This window comes from Triticum urartu, chromosome 4, assembly GCF_003073215.2.
Source record: "Triticum urartu cultivar G1812 chromosome 4, Tu2.1, whole genome shotgun sequence".
NCBI lineage: Eukaryota > Viridiplantae > Streptophyta > Magnoliopsida > Poales > Poaceae > Triticum > Triticum urartu.
In genome coordinates, this window is record NC_053025.1 from 91,433,503 (window position 1) to 91,455,199 (window position 21,697).

General features: G+C 46.8%; 1 protein-coding gene and 1 long non-coding RNA gene across 12 annotated transcripts; one reads left to right on the forward strand and one right to left on the reverse strand.

The window, feature by feature from the left end:
- Positions 1-2,469: 2,469 nt before the first annotated feature.
- On the reverse strand, positions 2,470-5,596 carry LOC125550843. Of its 7 annotated transcripts, none has more exons than XM_048713953.1 (4): positions 5,001-5,596; positions 4,682-4,880; positions 3,930-4,078; positions 2,470-2,679 (listed from the first exon to the last, which is right to left on the reverse strand). In XM_048713953.1, the coding sequence occupies exons 1-4, from the start codon at positions 5,049-5,051 to the stop codon at positions 2,671-2,673; spliced, it is 408 nt and encodes a 135-aa protein (XP_048569910.1). In that variant the 5' UTR covers positions 5,052-5,596; the 3' UTR covers positions 2,470-2,670. The 7 variants fall into 7 exon arrangements, with proteins under 7 accessions (XP_048569910.1, XP_048569911.1, XP_048569909.1 ...); XM_048713954.1 differs by having other exon boundaries at positions 4,675-4,823; positions 5,001-5,594; XM_048713952.1 differs by lacking the exon at positions 2,470-2,679 and adding an exon at positions 2,835-3,193 and having other exon boundaries at positions 4,675-4,823; positions 5,001-5,585.
- Positions 5,597-13,673: 8,077 nt separating this feature from the next.
- Positions 13,674-18,812, forward strand: LOC125550844. Of its 5 annotated transcripts, XR_007301942.1 has the most exons (10): positions 13,675-14,086; positions 14,205-14,374; positions 14,512-14,554; positions 14,683-14,780; positions 14,894-15,022; positions 15,097-15,229; positions 15,328-15,479; positions 16,656-16,863; positions 18,052-18,201; positions 18,469-18,812. It is a non-coding gene; the product is annotated as an uncharacterized LOC125550844 (long non-coding RNA). The 5 variants fall into 5 exon arrangements; XR_007301940.1 differs by having other exon boundaries at positions 13,674-14,086; positions 15,319-16,863; XR_007301943.1 differs by having other exon boundaries at positions 13,674-14,086; positions 15,328-16,863; positions 18,461-18,812.
- Positions 18,813-21,697: the final 2,885 nt, after the last annotated feature.

The following is a 21,697-nucleotide window of genomic DNA, read 5'->3' on the forward strand; positions in this document are numbered from 1 at the left end:
CATAGAATTAAATATACTACAAAATATTTTCGCAACAACGTGGGGTATCAATCATGTTCCATACAATCAAATATATTACAAAATATTTCCACAACAACGTGCAAGGTATCGTTTAGTTTTAAACAATTTTCCATCACGCATATGAAAAGGCACATCTCAACATGCAAACACGCATAATAATTTTCATTATATTATGCTATTTACATTTAATAAATATTTTACAACTATATAATAATCAAAGACAATCAAACATATACTCACTCTAGTGTCAAAAAACATATATTTTGATACATAGTGTCAAAAAACGTCTTGTATTTTGATACGGAGGGAGTTTAGTTATCATATACTCCAAATATTCATGTTCCATACAATCAAATATATTGCAAAATATTTCCGCAACAATGTAAAGGGTATCTAGTTTTAAATAATTTTCGGAAATTTTATAGCATGAAACGTCATATCTTGTTTCTACCAACATGCGGGGCTCACTTGCACAAATTATGGACCGTAGTTGTCCCTTACCCTTGGGCACACGGACAACGCCAAATTGAGAAACAGTAAAACGGAGCCACCTACGGCCTCTCTCAGCGATTTGAGCCTGTCCACCATCAGATCCTTCTACTGAGCGCTCCAGATCTCTTGATCGTTTAACCACTCGCGTGCAACGTATTTTTTCACCAGTCACCGTGCAACCAGCGTGGCCCACTGTAACTGGGCTGCTGCTCCGCAGACCAACTGGGGCGATTGCTCCTTAATCGGGCCAACTGGGGAAAACGTAAATAGGCCCAGAAAAGTGGATAAACGAGGTCGCCCATGTTTTCCGTCTTCCTCACGAGATGTTGCTGGATGCGTTCATCCTTACGGCGGCGGGGGCGACGACGGCGGCGGTGGAGGCAGCTCGTACGCCCTTTGAGTGGAGATGCGTGATATATGTCCTAGGGTTCTGTTTCCTTGTTCCTTAGGTTGGTTGTCCTTTGTTGCAGATATCCTGTTCTTTTTTCTTTGTTTCCTCAGCCTGGATAGGGAGCTTCATCCCTGCTGTAGTTGTAATTCGGCTATTGATATACACTGTTTGTAAATTGCTTCAGGCAAAACTGGCTCAGCGGGCTCCGGGTGGTGATGGCGGGGGTGTTCTTTCTTGCTCTACATGTTGATAGGTTTTTGCTCCGTTTTTAGTGATGAAAAAGTGAGTTCATTTTTAAATCTTGTGTGAGAGAAGGCCAAGAACATGTACTTTTTTTACGGGAACAAGAACATGTACTTAAATTATGAATATGCATAGTTATGTGATATTGGAATTCATGCTGAATTCATAGAAATAGTATGTGATTTTTGATATTTTCTATCTCCTGTTTGCATGAAATTCTCCAAGTGACCATGGATTCGGTCAGGCCTAATTTGGACCAGCTTGGATTTGAATTTTGCGCTGATCAAGTGTTGCTGATGTTTTATATCCTTTATTATTGGAATCTCATAGATGTGAACCAATGTTTGTTTCCTTCACAATTTTTTCCAAAGTTTCTATGTATTTTTTATACACACAATTTATTCTTGCAAGTGCTGTGTCCCTTTCTTGAGAGTATATAAGTGCACAATTAATTCCTGAAAGTAGGTGTTCATGTTACCGAGCCATGTATTCTTGAAACTATTATATTACGTGGAGTACATGTTGAGTTCCCATGTCTTACCAATATTCTCCTTTTGGGATATAATTTTGCTAAGATAGCTTGACTAAAGTGGAGATTGCTTGATCTATCGTTTTTAAGCTTTTGAAGGTAACTCGTTTTCAACAAGTAGTGTAGGACACTGGTGAAGTCGAAGCCGTTTGTTATCTCAGAAACATGTCTCCATATATTTTGACAAGTCCAAGTTGTCCAATTTTTCTCATATGATTGTACCCCACTGGGTTTATTTCCATGTAGTTATATTATTTGTTGTCAATATGGGCGGGCGCGGCATAGCACGCTTTCATGTTCTAGTATCAAATAATTTCGTGGAAACTATAGTGTGAAAGCTCTACTTGTAAGTTTCGGTTTGCCAATAAGGTCAAAGTAGATCCTCCGTATGTGGACAATGTTAGCCAACATTGAGTTTACTTTTAGCAAAACTAGCAAAAAGGGCCCGTGCGTTGCAACGGGAGAAAAAACTATCTCACGATGTTTGATATTGAGCATTTGTTCATACTAAGACCTAATACTCCCTCATGTCTAAAACGTCTTACAAAATTGAACACAGGGAGTATTAGATTGTCTTTCGGTCTAAGTCTCTTTAATTCTGCAGTTGTGCACACACCCTGAGTTTGATTAGGAGAAAACAAAATGAACCCACAGTACATACTCCATCTCCCCAAAATCCACAGGCTCCAGGAGTCACTGATTAGTATGTTTCCCAACACCACAACACAAGAAGGAATTAACTGGAAGTAGACCAAGAAAAACTGAACTAAGCACAGCCATGCTGCCACAAAAATTTAAATCTTGGTATGGTGTCATGATGCTTTTATATCAGTGTATATGCATTACATTTAATATACAAAGAAAATGAAAATCCGACAAACCCACTTCTGGAGGCCTAGCACCAATGAACATCACCATTATTATTATTTTTCTTCGGTAGTGGGATAGAATTATCACTGAGATGTGATGTACCTTCTAAAGGAACTGGAACCAACTAATCAATCTGCAAACTACCATTTGTCAGAATGCTAGAGAAATGCTACATTTCAAGATACAATGCAGAAGTGTAGAATGTTAGGACTTCTCCTACAGTTTTTGTTATAAAAAAAGTATGTTGGGACATAGCAAGTTGAAATCATCCGACATACAAACAGTCAGTTAGGATCAAAGGCGTACTACTTTTTTATGAGGTTCATAAGCATCTATCTAGAATCCCACTCCGAAGAATTATGTAGAGCCAAAGGGGGTCCGAACAAAGAATCTCATGTGCTAATAAATTTTGACAAACCTATATCCATACTAATAATCTTTCCAGCGAGTACTAACAAAGAATTAGGAAATTGTCCCGTTGAATAATGAAAAGCAAAAATGGAAGATGATAGGTTGTTCATATGCACTTGATCTTTCCACCAAAACCAAACATCATCCATCTTCGGCAGCTTCAAGTTCTGTTGTAATACTGATTCCTCTGCACCAATAATCTCATCTCTACCACACAATTGACATGTTTTATCTCCCTGAAAACATCGTTTGAATAAATTGACTTTAGTTAGTATGTTGATTTTTTCAAAACCAGACATGAAAAACTTTAATTTTCAGGGGAAGCTTCACTTTCCAAAGAAATTTATCTAGAAATTAATATTTCTCAAGTTCATTCTCTTGTACAGATAGCTAACAGAAAAAATCCCACCAGAAGTATAATTAAATCTTTATCAATGCAGAAATTGACACCTTCACAAGTAGCTTGGAGGCTGTTTCACAATTTTAAAATATCACACCGTCCATGTACTTTGCGCTGACTCCCAGCAATTTGTAAGAATCTCAGCAATAGATGCCCTTTGCTAAAAGCAAATGTTGTGCACCCTAGGGATAAGACTGCGTAAAAGGTTCACAATCCACAAATCTTTCGATCACCTGCTTGTTTCTAGTTCTGGGATTAGTTAACTCAGTTACCAGCGAAGTAATTTCAGGCTTTCTACTTTACACAATACCAATCGAATTCATCAGAGAGTATCTTTGTACCTACTCTACCACGAAGAAGCTAGGTAATTTAGCAAAAAAGGCAACTGTGTAAAAACACATTAGTGCTAGTTTCATTGGAATCTGATTCCTTCCCACCACTGTTGGAGTCTACAATGCATCGGTTGACAAGTTTAGTGGCAGTGCCCATCAGGTAGCTAGCAGGTTGTACTTTATTTAGAGAAGGGGGTGACACAAGAATAGTTCTGTTAGGAAAGAAAGAGGGAGGAATACCATCTCAGAGTAGTTAGAGCCGCGCCACTCCATGGGTACGGCAGCAGCGATGCAATCGGTGGACGTCCAAGAGTCCTCCTTGACACCATCGCCATCCCGGACTCTGCTTCCATACCCATGAGCCAATGGCGGCTGCTCAGCCTCAAGGGCTGCGAGTCATAATCACCAAATAACAATTAAAAATTAATTATTTCTATGCAAGTCTACATATATATTTTAGTGGCTTTTGCAGAGTTCATAGCTCCAATATATCTATAGGGAAGCTTACAAAAACAATAATCATATCATACTAACTTCACAAAATTGGTTCAAAAGATTGTATGGTGAGAACAGCTTATAGGATTTATTTTACATGGTTGATGACTTCGAGCACGCAACAAGAACTCCATACATTTTGTTCAAGTATTGATTCAACAAATGTTTTGTGTGCGCTCCTTTTATCATGAAACCATAACTGGACATGTAGTAAAAGTCCCCTAGAAATCAAATTTCTAAACTGCACATCATGTAACATTGATGAGTATGTAACAGTAAAAAATTCTTATTTTGTGGAAGGGACATGATTTATTTTACTACCTAAGGTCAGCCCGCTATATCAGCACAATAGGGCAAGAAACCAAAATCATAACAGAGAGATAGAAGGGATTGTGAAATTCCAAAACACAATCAGTCTATCGTGAAACATAAAATTAGTAAACAAATAAGTAATGAACTTGTACAAGAAATAAGGAACGAGAAAGAGAACCATATACTTTGGCGATATGTTGTACCCAATATCAACCATCTTCCTGGTGTGCAGCTTGATGCAGGGGCGGTGGAGAAATAGCAATTTGTCAAACACCATGAGGGCATTGACTCTAACCAAGAAATTAGAGTGGAAGAGTACGAATCCACCTGCAGAACGTGTACTCGTAGAGTGTTATGCTGCCTGGCCTGACACCACACCATCCTCTATCGAAGAGTCAACGCCATTGAGCTAATTTAGGAGGAGCAGTGGGGTTGAGGGGCAGAAGTTCAGCAGCATGGTGCGAGACAGGAGCTGCGCTATAGAACCACGTAGAGGAGACTGACCTTGTGTAGGAGCAGCATCCGCGGCCTCAGGGCACTCCACTGGGGCGCCATAGCGACAGGAGGGCTCCGCGTCGTCGCGCACCCAGCCGTTCATGGCGCTGTCGTCCGCTCGCACCTGCAAAGGATTTCGCAACGCCGTGTCGTATCCCTTCGTCAGCCGCGCCCGTCGGTCGTCGCCCTGCTCCGGCGAGCTCCTGCCTAGGTCGTCGCACCTTCCTTCCTTTGTCGCTTGTCGCTTCTTCTCTCCTCACCTCCTTGTCTCGTTTCTGCCCGAGAAGCCGCGCTCCGGCCTTCCTCGCCGTCACCGGCGACACCCCCGCGCCGCCCACCTTCGAATCCGCCTCCCCAGCCCCTGACGCGCACGGATCCGGCCCCTCCAAGCTCCAGCCGCCGCCGCCCTGGGCACTTCCTCGTCCCTTACCTCTGGCCGCCGCCTCCCCTCCTGTTTTTATATGTAGGCGTGGTAGATTGATCTCGATGGACGTCGACTCGGTTCCGTCTCGTGTCCTTGATCAACGCCTTTTTCCTGTTCGTGGAGATTCTTTTACGTACCAAAACGCTTCTTCCTGATTAATAACAGGAACAACGGAAAAGTCATGCGTGGAATAATGGAACAATGGAACAGTCGTGCGTGGCGGGTCATATGATCATATGAATACATGAATAGTACCATTTCAGATGTAGAAAATAATATAGATGAAAAAAACTGAAAGCGTAAATTCATAAAAAAAAGCGTATTATGACGATGAACCCACGGAGTTAATCCGTACTTTATTATTATTATTAGGGATAGATTTTGTGCGTCAACAAGAGGTAGCATAAATTCTAAATTGCAAAATTTTGTAGAGTGAACACGCCCATGCAAGTCTTCCACGAGCTGATCATTCAATCTCAGGAATAAGGCCAACTCCATCGACCCCATCTTATCCGGATGCATCCGTTTGAGATAGAACGGACGAATAGCGCGGCCCAACACATGGCCTCAAACGGACAAATGTTCGGATTCCATCCGTTTTCGACTCATCTCAGCCCAAACTTGCATCGAATTTGGGATAAAACGGACATCGCGCGGACGGGCTCGCCGCACGCCCTTGTCCCCCCCCCCCCCCCCCCCCCCCCCCCCCATGGCCCGCCTGTCGGGGACACTAGTAGTCCCTTCGCTTCCAACCCTTTCACCCCTCTCCCCGCCCCGACCCGCCGCTATTCTCTGGTCGCCTCCTCACCGTGCAGCCCCTGACCGTCCATACCAAACGACGTCTCGACATGACTGCCACCACGCCCGCGCTTTCATCGTGGTTTTGGACGTCGATCGGATGAGGTTTGGCTGTCGTCGTGGCAGCCGGCGGCAGAGGGGATACGACCATTGGCGACGTACCACGGCGGCCGCGGCAGCTTTCGACGAGTGCTCCAGAGCGGCTAGTACCCGGCCGCCAACCACCCCTGCTGCATCAAGGTGATCATCGCGACCTCGTTGCCACCACGACCGCAAGGTATTCGATACTTTGCTCACAAAGGTATGGACAGTGAAGATGAGTTTTTCTTCCACCACTTTATTTGTTCATCGGACGATTCGTCGTCGGATTATGAAGATCTTGTGGTGGTTGCACTGGTCGTTCACGACCACATTCAACGACAGCTTTCTTGGTACAGGGGGTCACTCCCTGGCCATGCTCCCAACCTGAACCGCAACAGGAAGAGAGGCCACACCCTGCTCTATGCCGATTACTTTGCGAACACCCTGCTCTTCAAGCCGGATAAATTCCGTCGCCGTTTTCGAATGGCAAGGCATGTGTTCAATCGTATCCGAGAGGGAGCGGTTGCTCATGCCCCATACTTCGAGTGCAAGACGGATGCCCTTGGCAAGCTTGGATTCTCCTCTTACCAGAAATGCACCGCAGCCATCCGCATGCTTACATATGGAATTCCAGGCGATCTGGTGGATGAATATGTGCGTATGAGTGAGACAACATGTCTGATGTCAATGTACAAGTTCTGCTAGGCTGTGATCGAGGTGTTTGGCCCGGAGTACTTGAGGCAGCCAACTGCCGCTGATATAGAGAGATTGTTGGCGACCAACGCAGCTAGAGGCTTTACAGGCATGCTTGGCAGCATAGATTGTATGCACCAGGAGTGAAAGAACTGTCCATTTGCTTGGCAGGGCCAGTACAAGGGGCATGTCAAAGCGTGCACTATCATATTAGAAGCGGTGGCTTCGCAGGATCTTTGGATATGGCATTCTTTCTTCGGCATGGCAGGTTCTCACAATGATATCAACATGCTGCAGCGTTCTCCAGTCTTCGCAAGGCTTGCAGAAGGCCACTCCCCACTTGTCAACTTTGAGATCAACGGCCACCAGTACAACAAGGGATACTATCTAGCTGATGGTATATATCCTCAGTGGTCAACTTTTGTGAAGACAATCTCGAAACCCCAAGGTGAGAAGAGAAAGAGATTTGCCCAAATGCAAGAGAGTGCTAGAAAGGATGTGGAACGTGCTTTTGGTGTGCTTCAATCTCGGTGGGGTATCATTCGGAACCCTGCACTGTCATGGGATGAAACGAAGCTTTGGAAGGTGATAAGTGCTTGTGTGATCATGCACAACATGATCGTCGAGGACAAGCGTGATGAGAGTATCTTCGACCAAGGATTTGATCATCAATGTGAAAATGTTGAGCTCCTGCACCAAGAACCGGCCACATTTGAACAATTTGTTCAATTCCATTGTGAGCTGCGTGATTGACACACTCATTTGGATCTTTAAAATGACTTGGTTGAGCACGTGTGGGATCATATTGGCAACCAATAGATGTATTGGTTCATTTTATGTTCATTCAAGACAATTTCGATTTGGTTGTAAAATTATTTTATTAGAGACAATTTCGATTGTGTTGTAAAACTATTTTTATTTTCAGACAATTAATATTCGGACGTGAAAACTAGTTTTGATATGAAAACATGGGCACTTTTAGCCTGGCGGATAGAATGGGGCAAACGGATGTGGTCGCGTGCTGGGCGCATGACTACCGCATCCGAGGACAGGCTTGAACACTTCTCTATCGCCCTATCCAAAGGGACAAAATCCGGTCAAATTGGGCGTCCGTTTAAGATCACGCGGTGGAGTTGGTCTAATGTACTGTATGCCAAAGTCGATTGCACGATTGTGGTGTGGCTGCGCAGTGAAACGGTGAGGCGGCGAGGCCGTGGTGGCGGCGTTGCGTTATCAGATTGAGTTTGGCACAATTTGTCACGTGTCGGCGTGGATGGGGTCTGCGACATTGCTTCGTGCGTGTGGCTACGCTGCTGCAGACCTGCAGTGTCCGGTGGCTGGGCATTACTTGACAAAGGACACTGTATTCTACAGTATAATTCTAACAACAAAAATGGTGTGATCAGCACACGGCATGCTGTTGACACTCCTTGGAGCAGAGCAACCCCCTGACCAAATCATATCCAATTGCTTTACTCAGCATTTTTGGAATACATCAACATAAGCCCCTAGGTTAAACAGAATAAATCTTTCGATAAACGCACTGACATGCGCTTAATGTCTTACATATATTATTAACACGACATATGTTCAGACACAAGATCGATGAAGAAACAAAAGACTGAAAATTGATTTGTCTGACGGAGGCGGGACATATCGGATGTCCAATAATGAGCAGAAAATAAAGCAAGTTAAGCCAAAGTATAGACCATGTATTCAATTGGCCCAATGTTGGTGGTTTTGGAAGGCTTTGACACATCACGCCAATGTGCTCCACATCGCGCCAATGAAAAAGGCCATCAATATGGCCACAGAATATATCAAACGACCATGTCCTTTAAATAAATCGACAACAAGCAACCACAGTAGGACCGACAGTGCCTGCAAAGCCGGGGAAAGTGTCAGTACAGCACATTGCAAGAATGCATATATGCACGCAGTAATTAGATGTCACACTCCAGTTAATGATCGAGGAGGATTAGAGTACAACACAATAATAGTCTAGAACTTTTTGCAAGAAAAGAACTTAGAATTCGCGGATTATAATAGGAGGTAATTGACTATGTGTAGTTTGATTTTGATATAGTAGAAACCAATATTAGATCAAAGAGCTTGTTGATTTTAGAGTGGATTCTGTTGTCAGGTAAACAACGGTAGACATGCACTACTATTACAATGGAATTGAAGGGGGTAGTTTTTTTTCGAATAGAAAGGGGTGGGAATTGTTTAAAATAAAACCGAGATGATTTTCCTGATTTGTATCCTGCATCGTCTGCCTCGACTTCTGTAGTTTTAGGGTTATGGAGGCACGATAGATTCCGGCCCTTATTGGTGGGAGGGCTTCTACTTCGATTTTAGGTGTTTTTTAGTCTGTTTAGGGTTTGTGTCTTGCTGAGAAAGGCAATGTGGCGGTGGCTCCCTGAAGATGGAATAAACTTCTCCCCACCTAGCCCTTGTCCCAACAGTGCGTCTTCCGTCATCGAAGAGCGTGTGAAGGTGTGTCTTCGGTGAATCTTGTGGGATTCCGTCAGTGTTTGTTTTCGGTGGATCTGCGCGGATTCGGTCTTCGTTCATGTGTCTATAGGATGGATCCTTTGATATACGCTTCTCTTCATTATCTACAATTGCTGCTCTAGTGCACCGGTCCTTCTCTCGAAACAGACTTCTGCCCCGCTTTATTATAGATAAAGCAAAAACCGAACAAAGAATATGTCCAAACAATATAAGGTCGTGAGGTCATCCTCATACAATGCTGATCCCAAAATAATTGGATTACACAGGAAGCAAACGACTACACTACCTAAAGGGACATAGGAAAATCTGAGTGCAACGTCATGCCATGCCCAGTAACACCTAAGCTTGACGGCAACCCCCTCAGGAGAGAATACAATGCTAAGTGTCACCGCTGCCGAGTCCACACCGGACAAGGGTCTTCACCCGAAACCGTGCCACAGATAGGAACACCACGAATAAGTCTTCAAGAAGAGAGTGGTGTCCGCAAGCGTCGCCGTCATCGGGGACAAAGCACAGAGCTTTCACTCAACAGCTCCCTGGTGCCACCACAAAGTCTCCAGGACAAGTGCGACGAAAACATATCGCCCCAAATCTGTATCGGGGTGACGCCACTACCAATGATAGAGAGTGTGCCCAAGCTATCTGCCGCTACACCTCTTTGCCGCTCACACGACCAAGAGGGAAAGCCACCACTACAAGCATGGCACTCGCCAGAGAGCCAACCATGTAGACTACCATCCCGGGCCGCCGCCCCGACATTCTTGTCCGAGACATCACCAACCGCCCACATCATGATGCACCAACTACAGTAGGAAGAGTAGAAGGCGCCTTTTTTCACACATAGACTGGCATTACGTACAAAATATGGGTCAACGCCTCCACGGTGCCGCCCATGCCTGCGTCTCTAGCCATTCCCGGGGGACCACGAAAGACACAACCCCATGACTACCGACGGTCGTCGCTGAGCAAGATCGCATGATGAAGCCCGTGGCCTTCGACGCCAATTAGCCTGACGGAGTAGCCATGTCCTGACCACCACCATCGACCACAGCACCCACAGGGAGAGAGACCTCACCGCCCGCGGGCACCACTGGGACCGAGCCCCCTATCGCCTACTGCGGAATAGGAGCTCCGACCCGCCTCGTGCACCAATCTGATCGACCTGAGAATGATTCCCAAGTCCTGACCATCTCCGCCGCGCGACCATCCCATGCCACCGGCCCGAACCTAGGCGAAGGGAGGAATCACCACCACCCGCACCCCGCAGCCTCCCGAGCCACTGTAGTGGCATGTTCTACAAGTGCAACCATGGTGCTCCCACCATGACGTTGTCATACACAGAGCAAAGCCAAGCCCCCAGGAAAGGGGAGCAACCACCGCCTGCAAGCATCCCGGGGCACCCGCAGCATAGGCCGCCAGATTTGGCCAACCCAGACCGGCCACCATGGCAGCCATGACCGTGAGCAGCCCCCAACACTAGAGCCACGGGCCAACCCAGGCGTGCACCACATGCACTACCCCGCCGCCGACACCCTCTCCCCCATGCGCCATGCCGCACCATGATAGCCGCGGCCAGGAATCACACCGCACCAGCCACTCGTAGCCCCCGCCGCCCCGCGACCAGTCGAGCCCACACAGCCACTACAGCATGAGCGGCCGCCCTCACCACTGGCACAACCGTCCACGACATCGCCGCCTCGCCTTGCACGAGCACCGCGGTTCTAGGTGGTTGCCGCATCCCATGATGCAGGGGACCCACTAAGGAGGAAGAGAGCTCCGACGCTTCCTACACCGACTGGGTTTTGCCCGATGGTGGCGAGAGTGGTGGGGCGGCAAGAAAGAGGTTGGAGGGGGCGTGTGTGCCAGGGTTCGCCACCTTTTCGCATGAGCTTGTCGGGCGAAGCGTTTTTTTTTCGTGCACTAGTTGTGTAGGTCCTTAGCATGATGACTTTTCGACTGAGTGCTACAACAAGGTCTATTAGGTTCCGATAAGAGAGGGATGACGACGGTGGCATGACTTTGGCTCGCTATGGTGATTATAGTCGTTGCTAGATGATCTATAAACATTGGATTTATAGTTCTAGCGTTCTTTTTATTGCCATCGTGTATGGTGTTTGATGAATCAATGGAAAATCTTTCCGAAAAATAAGATCATATGATTATCAAAAACAATACCACGTTGGATCGCTAGGAGACAAAGAGAGATCGAGCGATCCCTCGGCATGTCCACGTCATCACCCCCGTACTGTGCATGACAACCAATGGCGAGAGAGCTTTGTGCTAGCCAATTGGATGTGCAAGAGAGGGAGAGAAAACGCATCGGGTGGGGACAAGAGAGACAAAAGCAGTCCAATCCCACGCAGCTTCCTCTCTCTCGCATCTCCTTAGGGCATCTCCAGCCATTGGCCCTTCAGGAGGGGCAAAAAATTGCCCCCTGGGGGCGCACCGGCGCTAAACCGCGCACTGGGGGCGTGATGCCCCCCAGTCGCGCCTCCCACGGGTTTTTAAAAAAGTTAAATACGGCGCAAACACGACTCAAATTTAACGCAAACATCGGCGAGTTCGTTCAAATTTAAACATACTTTACAAAAAAAGGAAAAACTACCGCGGGCTACCCCCGCCGTCTCCCTCACCGCCCGCCTCGCCGCCCGCTCACGCGGTTCAACATGCCGAGGAGGCGGTAGAACCGCGTGTAGTCACCGCCGTCGTCGTCGTCGTCGCCCCCGCCAACGCCTCCGCCGTCCCTGCTACATCCCTCCCTTGGTTGGCGCGGCGGGTTGGACGGTCCGGGGGCGTCGTCGTCGTCGTCCCTGTCGAGGACCACGACGTCGTGCTCGTCCTCGCGCCCACGCTTGCGGGCGGCGATCTCCTCTAGGGCCCGGCGCTGCCGGACCATCTCGTCGCGGAGGTAGTCGTCCCGCGCCCACCGCAGGGCGTCCTCGTCGGAGAAGCCACGCCGGGCTATCTCCTCGTACTCCACGGGGAGGCCGTGCTCCGGCTTGGGCTCCGACTTGGGCTCGACGAGGACGAAACGGCCGGTGGGGGAGGCGTTGTCGCCAATGCGGACGCCGGAGCTGCGGGTGCGCGTGCTGATAGGCGCGCCCTGGGGCTCCGGCTTGATGGGGCGGAGGTGGAGGCAGGGGGAGCCGCCGGACGAGGAGGAGGACCCCCCGGTCTCCATGCGCCTCGGGGTCCAGGAGCTTCCCCGGCAGCGTGTGAAGGATGGGGGAGCGGGGTACTCGAGGCGCGGCATGTTGCCGCCCTCGATGTACTCGAGGACGGCCTCCAACGTGTGCCCGGGCATACCCCACCACCGACGCCGGCCGACGGCGTTGAGCCTGCCGGAGGGCTCGACGCCGTTGGTGGCCTCGAGCTGCTCGGCGTGACGGCGGCGGAAGTAGGGCTCCCAGAGCGGGCTGTCGGGGACGTACCATGGCCCCTCCCTTGCCGCACGCGGCAGGGACGAGCGGATGCGTGCGATCTCCGCACGCCGCGCCGCGCCGGTGGGTATCGGGGGCACCGGCACGCCGCCAGCGCTGATCCTCCACGCCTCGGGTACCCGCATGTCCGGCGGGACCGGATACTCGGCCTCGAAAAGGAGGCGAGTCTCGCTCTCGTGAAGATGGCGGCGGCCGAAGCCGTTCGCTGCCGCGCCGTCGCCTGGGAAGCGCTCGGCCATGGGTGCTGGAGACGGCGAGAGAGAGGAGAGGGAGGAACGACGACGGCGAGAGAGGGGAGAGGGAGGAACGACGACAGCGAGAGAGTACGAGTCGCCGAGTGCGCTGGGGCGCGTCTTATATAGGCCGAGGCGCCGCCCGTGCGCGAGCCGCCGTGAGTACGCGTGACGGGCGAGGGAGGGCGAGGGACGCGCGTCATCCGGTCTTCACTGCGCCGCCCGTGAGGCATCAATGGCGCAGGCTGACCGGCACGGCAGTGCGGCAGCTTTGGCATTGATTCGCCGCGGGAAACGAGGCGATGAGGACGACGAAGGGGCGAGAAGAGGGTAGAGTCGCTGACGCGGCGGGCCCGCGGCTGTTTCGCGCGCGCCTCCCAGCGCGCCGAGTTCGGCCTGGGTCCGTCGACGCTGTTTTCGGCCCAAGCTGGCGAAAATCGGGCTCCTGGGAGCGTGACTGGGCCGATTTTTCGGCGCCGGCGCAAAAAAAAACGCCTGAGGAGACCTTCCTGGACGCGGCTGGAGATGCCCTTATCTCCACCCGACCGGCGGCTAGGGTTCCGCCGGCGCCGCCAAACCCACCTCCACCATACCTTCTCCTCCAGCCTATCCCCACGGCCGCCCCAGGCTAGAAGGCGGGTACCGCCGTCACGAGCATGACCCCCTCCTCGCTGGCGGGCTCAGCAACGACTTCGTCTCCATCTGGAACCCATCGCCGGCGCGGCTGCCGCGGCCACCATCACATCCGACAGGAGCAGCTCGCAGCGGGTCTTTCTCGTCTCCATCTCCAAGCCACGCGAGCGCCGGCAGTGGCACAGAGCTGGCGGAGAAGGCGTCGGTGGTTGGATCTGCCGCACGGGAGGCGGCGGCGCGATGCGGCCTTGTCATACTCTTAGGCATCAGTGAAATCCGGTAGGAGCACTTTCTTACTCTACTTCTGTGGCAACTTCTTACTTCCCCTTGTCGCTGGTTTCTGTACGTCTCTCTACATCTGATAAGAGATGATTGACACTTTGTTTTATCATAACAGTTCTGCAATCTAGGAACAAGGCCAACTTCAGGAGCTGATTGAAGCTGCACTAAATTTAGCTGCAAAGTAACATCAAAACAATTGGTGGGCAGCCTCCTCCAGGAAGAAAATTACAGTTTGGATCAGGATCTGTAGTCCATAGGATGGTCAGGTCCTGATAGATTCAGAAGGTAAACAAATCTTTATATCTATTTTGCATCTAGGATTGATGAAGTAAATGATTTTTACATATGCTCATTTATTTGTGTAAGCTAATTAATGGTGCCTGCTGATGATAACTAATATCAAGTCTTTGATTCTTTTGTAGACCAGGTCATACCATCATGACTATGTTCGATTTGGATCCTTAGGTACATCAAATGTGTCTATCCAAGAGGAGCACAATTTTAGAGTGTTTCTTTATGGTTCTGATTCCCCACCCCCATGTTAATATCCCTGTATGATTACCACATTACAAGTCTTTTTTTATATCCAAAAGGGGGACTAGCAATCTACAGCATCAGAAGGATGATTCAGAAGCACACGAATGAAGCCAAGAATCGCAAACTGCAAGGCATCCTTTTTAAATTAGTGCAGGTTTGCAACATCTTACACTTGGTTTGATAAGAATTATTGCGCTTAACATTGTAGCTAGTAAGCACACACTTGAGACCGTTTCCCACCTTATCTGATTATGTCCTGTTTCTCAGGGCGAGGAAGAGTCGAGAGCAAAATAAGAGGGCTTTTACTATCCTATGTGATCTTCACCGTCGAAGGGTCTAGTTTGATTACTGCACATCAAATGCTATATGCGATGTTTGTTTCCATCCTTCTTCGAGGTGGATTTTTGTAAGGAAATGTAGGTGTCTACTGTTGGTTGCTTCCCATCTAAACAAGTGTATTCTACATGCAGGCTTATGACAGGTGCTATTTCATTGCTCATTGGGTATGAAAATGTTGAGCAAGAGGATGATAGTGATGCCAGCAGCGACGATGAAGCAATTCAAAACCCAAATATTATACTTAGTAAAGAGGATGTTTACAAGGTGATTTGGATGTTTCTGCATATTGGCGCTCTATTGATAGTATTTTAGATCTTATGGTTTCATTTGTCTCTTCTGATGCATTGTGTCAGTATGTGCAGAGCTAGATGCGGCGAAAGCTGCAGACGCCACGAGCGGCGGCGCCGTTCCTCGTGGTCTATTACCAATCGCCGCCGCCCGCAGTGGTTGCGCCGCTGCTATTTCGGTGACCAGCGGCTCACCCTCTTCTCGTCCGTCATGGCGCTCACAGGAGGTTATGTTCGAGATCTTAATAACTTTTTTTTCATGTGCTCACTATCGCTTGATTCCCTTCTATCAGATGTGGGATGGGCTGATTTGGATGGCCAAATACGGCCTGGCTGTGATCCAAACATTCTTATTTTGCATTGGATATGAGTCAAGTCCTCTATTCTTTATTTCCACCAGTGTGATTGTACTGATTTACTGATACCCTGTAGTTAGCATAAAGGGGAGCTTGCTTATCTGACAAAAGAATTTTATTATAAAGAGTTGTTGTATTGGGATTTTAGAATAAAGTGCTTCACTAGAAGTCCATAAGAAAAACTTTGGTACTTCATAGGATTGACTCTGGTACTGCTTCATAGGATTTCGGTGATATCATGATATAGTGCAAACTTTCATACTACTTATTTGATGAATGCTTCTACATATTTCTAGGCTGTGCATTTCTGTGTTTGATTACTGTATTTTCTCTCAAGCCCTGTTGGACTTGTATCATTTGTGTTATATGTCATGGAACTGAAACTAGCATTTTGGACATCCCTTGGACAATATTGTATACTCTGACTTCAATTCCATGAGAGTACTGAACTTGGCATTGAGAGTCATCCCATGGAACTGAAGTTGGCATTGATCTCTAAAAATAATATTAGTGTAAGCAACATAAAGAACATAATTTGTATATTCCGTCTTGTTTTACCTTTTACTGGAGTACTGTATTGATCCACACAATGGACAGACACATATAATTAAGCAATTAGCAAAAAAAGGCATTTAAGGCTTTGCTTGCATGGTCGAAATTACTGGTCGTGGAGGTCTTCAATAGCTTCCATAACTATATGAGAAAACTCTGCGAATTTCTGTCTCATTGTCTGGTTATATTCAGTTCACGTTTTGAAGTTCTATACTGCCTGGATGCTAAGAGGAGTTTTGTAGACATATTTGTTTTTTAGACATCACCCAGCGCCAGAGTTTAATTTTTTTATTCAACACTTTATTTGTGGAAATATATTTAACAGAGTTAATAACTGCAGAAAATTGGTAACACTGCACTCAGTTAAGATTATGAGATATCTGTTGTATGTATTATTTATCAATACTACCTCAATTTCTTCCTATCGTATTTGCATGTATCTCATGCTCTTACTAATGTTTTAGCCTTCTATATTTTGTTTCGAAGAGAGCTCAGGACAATGGCTATGAGGAGGATGAAGGCGCAGCTTCTACTTATTTATTGTCGCAAAAGGGTCACAAGAAGAAACACATTATGCAGCAGAGGATTAATGGTTTAGGACCATATGAAACTGACGTATCTTATGGTCCGCGATGTCCACCTCCTCTATTGCGGTGGAAGCCGGAAATGCTAGAAAAGCAGTGATGGAGAAGAGCTCACAGTGGTATGTTCTTGCTCACTTGCTCTCACAAGCCCCTCACGTTGATTAATTTTTCTCCTGTATGACTAAATTCATGTACTGAATCTTTGATTATCTAAGGGTCTCAATACTTATCCAACTCTGCTCTGCACTGATGGTTGCTCAATGATCGATCATCGCATGGTGCTCTGTCTTTTATTCTTATTGTCCTGATTAGTAAAATGGAGCAGGAGTTCCCTGGTTCCAACAGAGAGAAAAATCTAGATCAATTTCAGAATTAAATCCACTTGAACCTTCTGTGAATAAACATTCACCTTATGAAAAAAAGAATGCAAATCAAATTTTAATTTTATGTTCTGAGTCTAAGCAAACAAACAAATATATTGTTCTAGCAATAGCCCAAACGGATTCGATTATTCTTTCCTAGCAAAGTAAGATTGGCAAAAGGTACAAGAATGTTTCTGTTTCACGAGGAAATTAATTCGAAATCTGACAGAATCAGATATTGATCTATTGGATCTAAACAAAGTATATTAAGATATTGTTTCACGAGATATTTCTGTTTCACGATGTAGATTCAATTTTTTGGGAATTGCCCTTTTAAGATTCAGGATGCATGTGCACTGGGGAAACCAGGACCGTTGTTAGTGCAATAATTTATGCCTGCATATCCATCTAGGCATGATCACTTGATTGCATGAACTATGTCCCTGTGAACTCCTTACTATATTACTATGTGACTGTGCTAAGTTGATTATTGAAATGAGAGTACATCTTAATGTGTTATCTCATTTCTGTAATGTTGGGTTTTCATAATCCAACTATGTAAGAATAAATGCTACTGGTTTTTATGATTAATATGGATTTCAGTTGTCTAATGTTGCCCGTTTTCTAGCATCAAAATTTAAATTTCAATATTTTGGTATATTTGATGTAATCAGTGACAACCTTTGTTATGCTCTGACATTCCTTCACTTTTTAGGGGTTGCTTTCTTCTCCTTGATGGAGAAAGTTCTAATCTTAGTGAATTTAAAGCATACCTCCCATTTGTAGTATCATCCAGAGTTTGTAATAATGCCAAGAAGATGCCAAACAATATACAGTTGAAGATATCAACTCCAATGAATTACTAGCTAAAGACCTTTGAGAAATTTGGTCCAGTTTATAACAACATTTCCTTGTTAATTTTTCTATGCTGAATTTGACTGGTAGGTCTCAGTACAAAAATAGCTTATGTGCTACTGCAAGGTGATGCCAAAGCTGGCGAATTTTCAGCCTTTTTGGTGGCTTTGCTCCTCTTCTAAAGAAGTTACCTTCAGAGGAGACTGGAGAAGACATGGAAGCTACAGCCAATTTGCATTGGTAACTGATCATTAAATACCCATAGCACAACATCATCAGTAGTCAATAAGAGTAATTTGCTATCAACATTATTTCATCCATGACTATGAGATATATTAACTCATGAAAATAGCTGAATTGGATCGATTCTGAGAACATGAACCTCTTGCTTGTAAGCATACATAATCTGGAGTAGCATGGATGGCATGCCCTGTTATTTCATATTTGTCGCATGGTCTGACCTTTGATAGAAGAAGCTGATTTCTTTATCCCGTTTGAGGTATGTAGACCTGCCAAATTTTCTATGGAGTGCAGCGTCAGTCATTGCCAAGGTCCACGTCTACGTGGATGACCACTACTTCTGTGACACCCACGAGAGGGACATGGTCTACATTGAATACTACTCCAATAGCGAGTCAATGATGGCGCCGACGAGCAGCTGCTCGAGTAGGCGATGAGGAAGGCGAGCATCGGAACAGTGTAGCGCGGTGACAGTAATAAGAGTTATCTGTAATGCATTTTCCATGCCATCCGGCTGTATCTCTGTATGTCTTCTTTCTTGTGCTATAATATAAATACAAACATATGCAAGAAAAAACTATAATGGGTGGTCCGCATTATCTCTACAACCAGTTTAAGTTGTTCTGAACTTATAATTTCTCTGTTGCAATACATATACATGTGCACTAAGCCTCTTAGAGACCAAACAAGTCAGCTAAATGGGCAGCAACATGCCAGGCAGTGCACCATCATGCCTAGGATTGTTAGTAAACAGTTGACATAAGATCTGTGTAGAAAATTATATTTGTCGTTTATGGAATTATGTTGAATGGTTGCCAACAGAATGTTTGAAGAATTGCTTGTTTATTTGCTGAATTTGGTTCACTTTTTGATGAAAAGGAGCATTGTATGTAATGCATCAGTTGTGCATGCATGCATGTTATCAATCAGAGCTAAAATTCCATGGATAGGGCGTCACCTTACCTAGCACCGCACAAACTTTCTCTTAGGCGGTGCCACCGGGTGGCGCCCCAAACACTAGTATTAAGAATACAAATACAGCGGTCACATTCAGGATGAACTTACCCGGAAAAGGCACCGGGTGAGTTTGGCCTTCTCCTCCTCGAGGCTCGAGGTAACGAACGGACTCCTCACCGTCTCCCAGGGGATGGAGAAGCCCGTCGATGGCGCCGCTGCGCTGTCTCCGTCGGGTGCCGTTTCCGCGTCCAGCAGTGACGCCGCGAACTCTGATTCCTCACGCGCCTGGCCGCAAGCGCAGCCGCACGCGTCGCAGGGCATCGATGATGGCGGCGACGAGCGAGCGAGTTGCCCGGTTTGGAATCGTGGGAACTCTTGCTCCTTTTGCTAATCGTGGGCTAGATTTATTTTTATATTTTCTAGATTAGTTGTGGGCTAGATTTGTACTACTATTTCTTTATCTACTATCACTATAAAAGAAAAAGAGGACGGAGAACCAGATCATCCTATCCATCGAAACCTACAATCTGATGGTCTACATCCCTCCAGCATACTAAACGCGTTTTACACTTTAATTACCCACCATGCCATTACCGCCGCCGCTCTCCCATCGCGTGCGCATGCTCCCCACCTCGAGCGAACAGTTAAAAAAAGAGGAACGCGGCTACCATCCACGCACGCGCACCTCGAGCGAACAGTTCACCAAAAAAGGAACACGGCCACCATCCACCCACGCGCCGCCGCCAGCGCTCCTTTGCTGCCCCTCTGTCGTCGCCGCCGTCCGGAATAGCCCATCCTCGTCGGCGCCCGCAGCAGCAGCGGGCCCTGGCATTCCTTCGTCCTCGTCGCCGTCTGCAAATCCCGCACGGCCCCTGCCCACCCCGACCATCCTCGCATGCTGACTGGGCGACTTGGCGGGCCGGCGGACCGGTGGACCTCCGCCTCCACGCGCCGGACGACCTCCGCCTGACCACCTCTTTCCCGACGTGCCGGCTGACTGGCGACCGCCTTCTCTACGCGCCGGCGGACCCCCGCCTCGACTTGTGCCGCCTCTACCTGTTTCCCGACGTGACGGCGGAATGACGGACCTTTGGCTCGACGTGTCGGCGGACCTCTGCCTCCCCAACCAGCTGAGCGAGCCTCCCTTTGGTTTTTTCTGGTATGGATTCCTTCCCCTCTCCGTGTGTGTCTACCACTATGTGCGTCCGTGCTCTGCGTGGGTGTTCTGCTTGTGCGTGTTCTCTGTCTGGATCGCTGGCATATGTGTGCTCCATTACTGAATGACAAATTTCTGAATTTTTGCAATGAACAATATTCACGTTCTTTCAGGCAGCTCGCCGGCATCCATAATGGTCTGCCATTTTAGAATTAATCAAGATTACCTTTCAGGCTTCTTCCGTTTCCTAGCTAATTCCCTCCTTGTAGGCCCTGTTGTGGTTTGAAATTGGACGTATACACCTGATCCTGTTTTTTCTACACCACCAACTTTACTGTTGATTAGAACTTAACTTCAGGATAAAAGCATGTATAACATGGAATGAGAGGAAGAAGGCTCTCAACTACGCATGTTGATTATACTGTTTAGCGTTAGCTCCATCAATACTGATACAGATAGGATTTCCTGTTGTAGACAGGTAAATATTTTGCAACTAATGTAATCTGGTAAATAAGCTAAAGTATTATGATAATGCCACCTTACTGCTATCTCAAAATATGATGCGATTATTCAGTATCCATTGTCGGATATAGTCAGACATAGGCATCAAATCAAGTCCCCCTTAAATCATTTAACTGCACATCACAAGTATCAGCCTCCAACTGCCACCAATATGGCAAGAAACAAGGCATGCTGATCTAATAATCATCTTTATAAATATTTTTAACCTAACAAGTGAGTTGATGATCAGAAAATCATGCTTAACTATCAATAGGTGATCTCATTTCTTGGTTCAGTGAAGTGATTATGTGGAGCTTGTGAGGAAAAAAGATAGGACAAGAAGCCTAGGAGGTTGTCTACAGCCACTGCCCTGGTATGTGACATGCTTGCATCTTTTCCTGATTACCTCACAACTGCAATTGTCTAAGTTTTATATTATCCATCATTTTATCAGTTTATTTCATGAGTTTGTTTTCTCGAATTTCATGTATGCGTTGATGACCTGAAATCTTAATATATATTTGTTTGACAGTGAGTGCTGCTGAACATGTAAGTATAGTCGGGAGAGTCATGTACTCGCTCGATGCCATAGCTCACCCACCCCGAGTTGTGCCACCCTCTTCTAGCCGGAGGTGCCGCCGTCGCCGCTGTCGAGGACATCTTAATATTAAACAATAAGTATTATATTCATCAAGAGAGTTTCCTCGCTATGTGGTGTTCACATTTGTTCTCTCCAAGATCATGTAGCGGTGTGATTATTTTTTGCAGTTTCCCTAATTACCCTTTTCTCTTATTCTAGCTTCTATATTGTTGTGTTCACAACACTGGAGGGATCTTACTGAAGGAAGATTTAATAATAGGTAGAGTTTCCGTACTTACTGA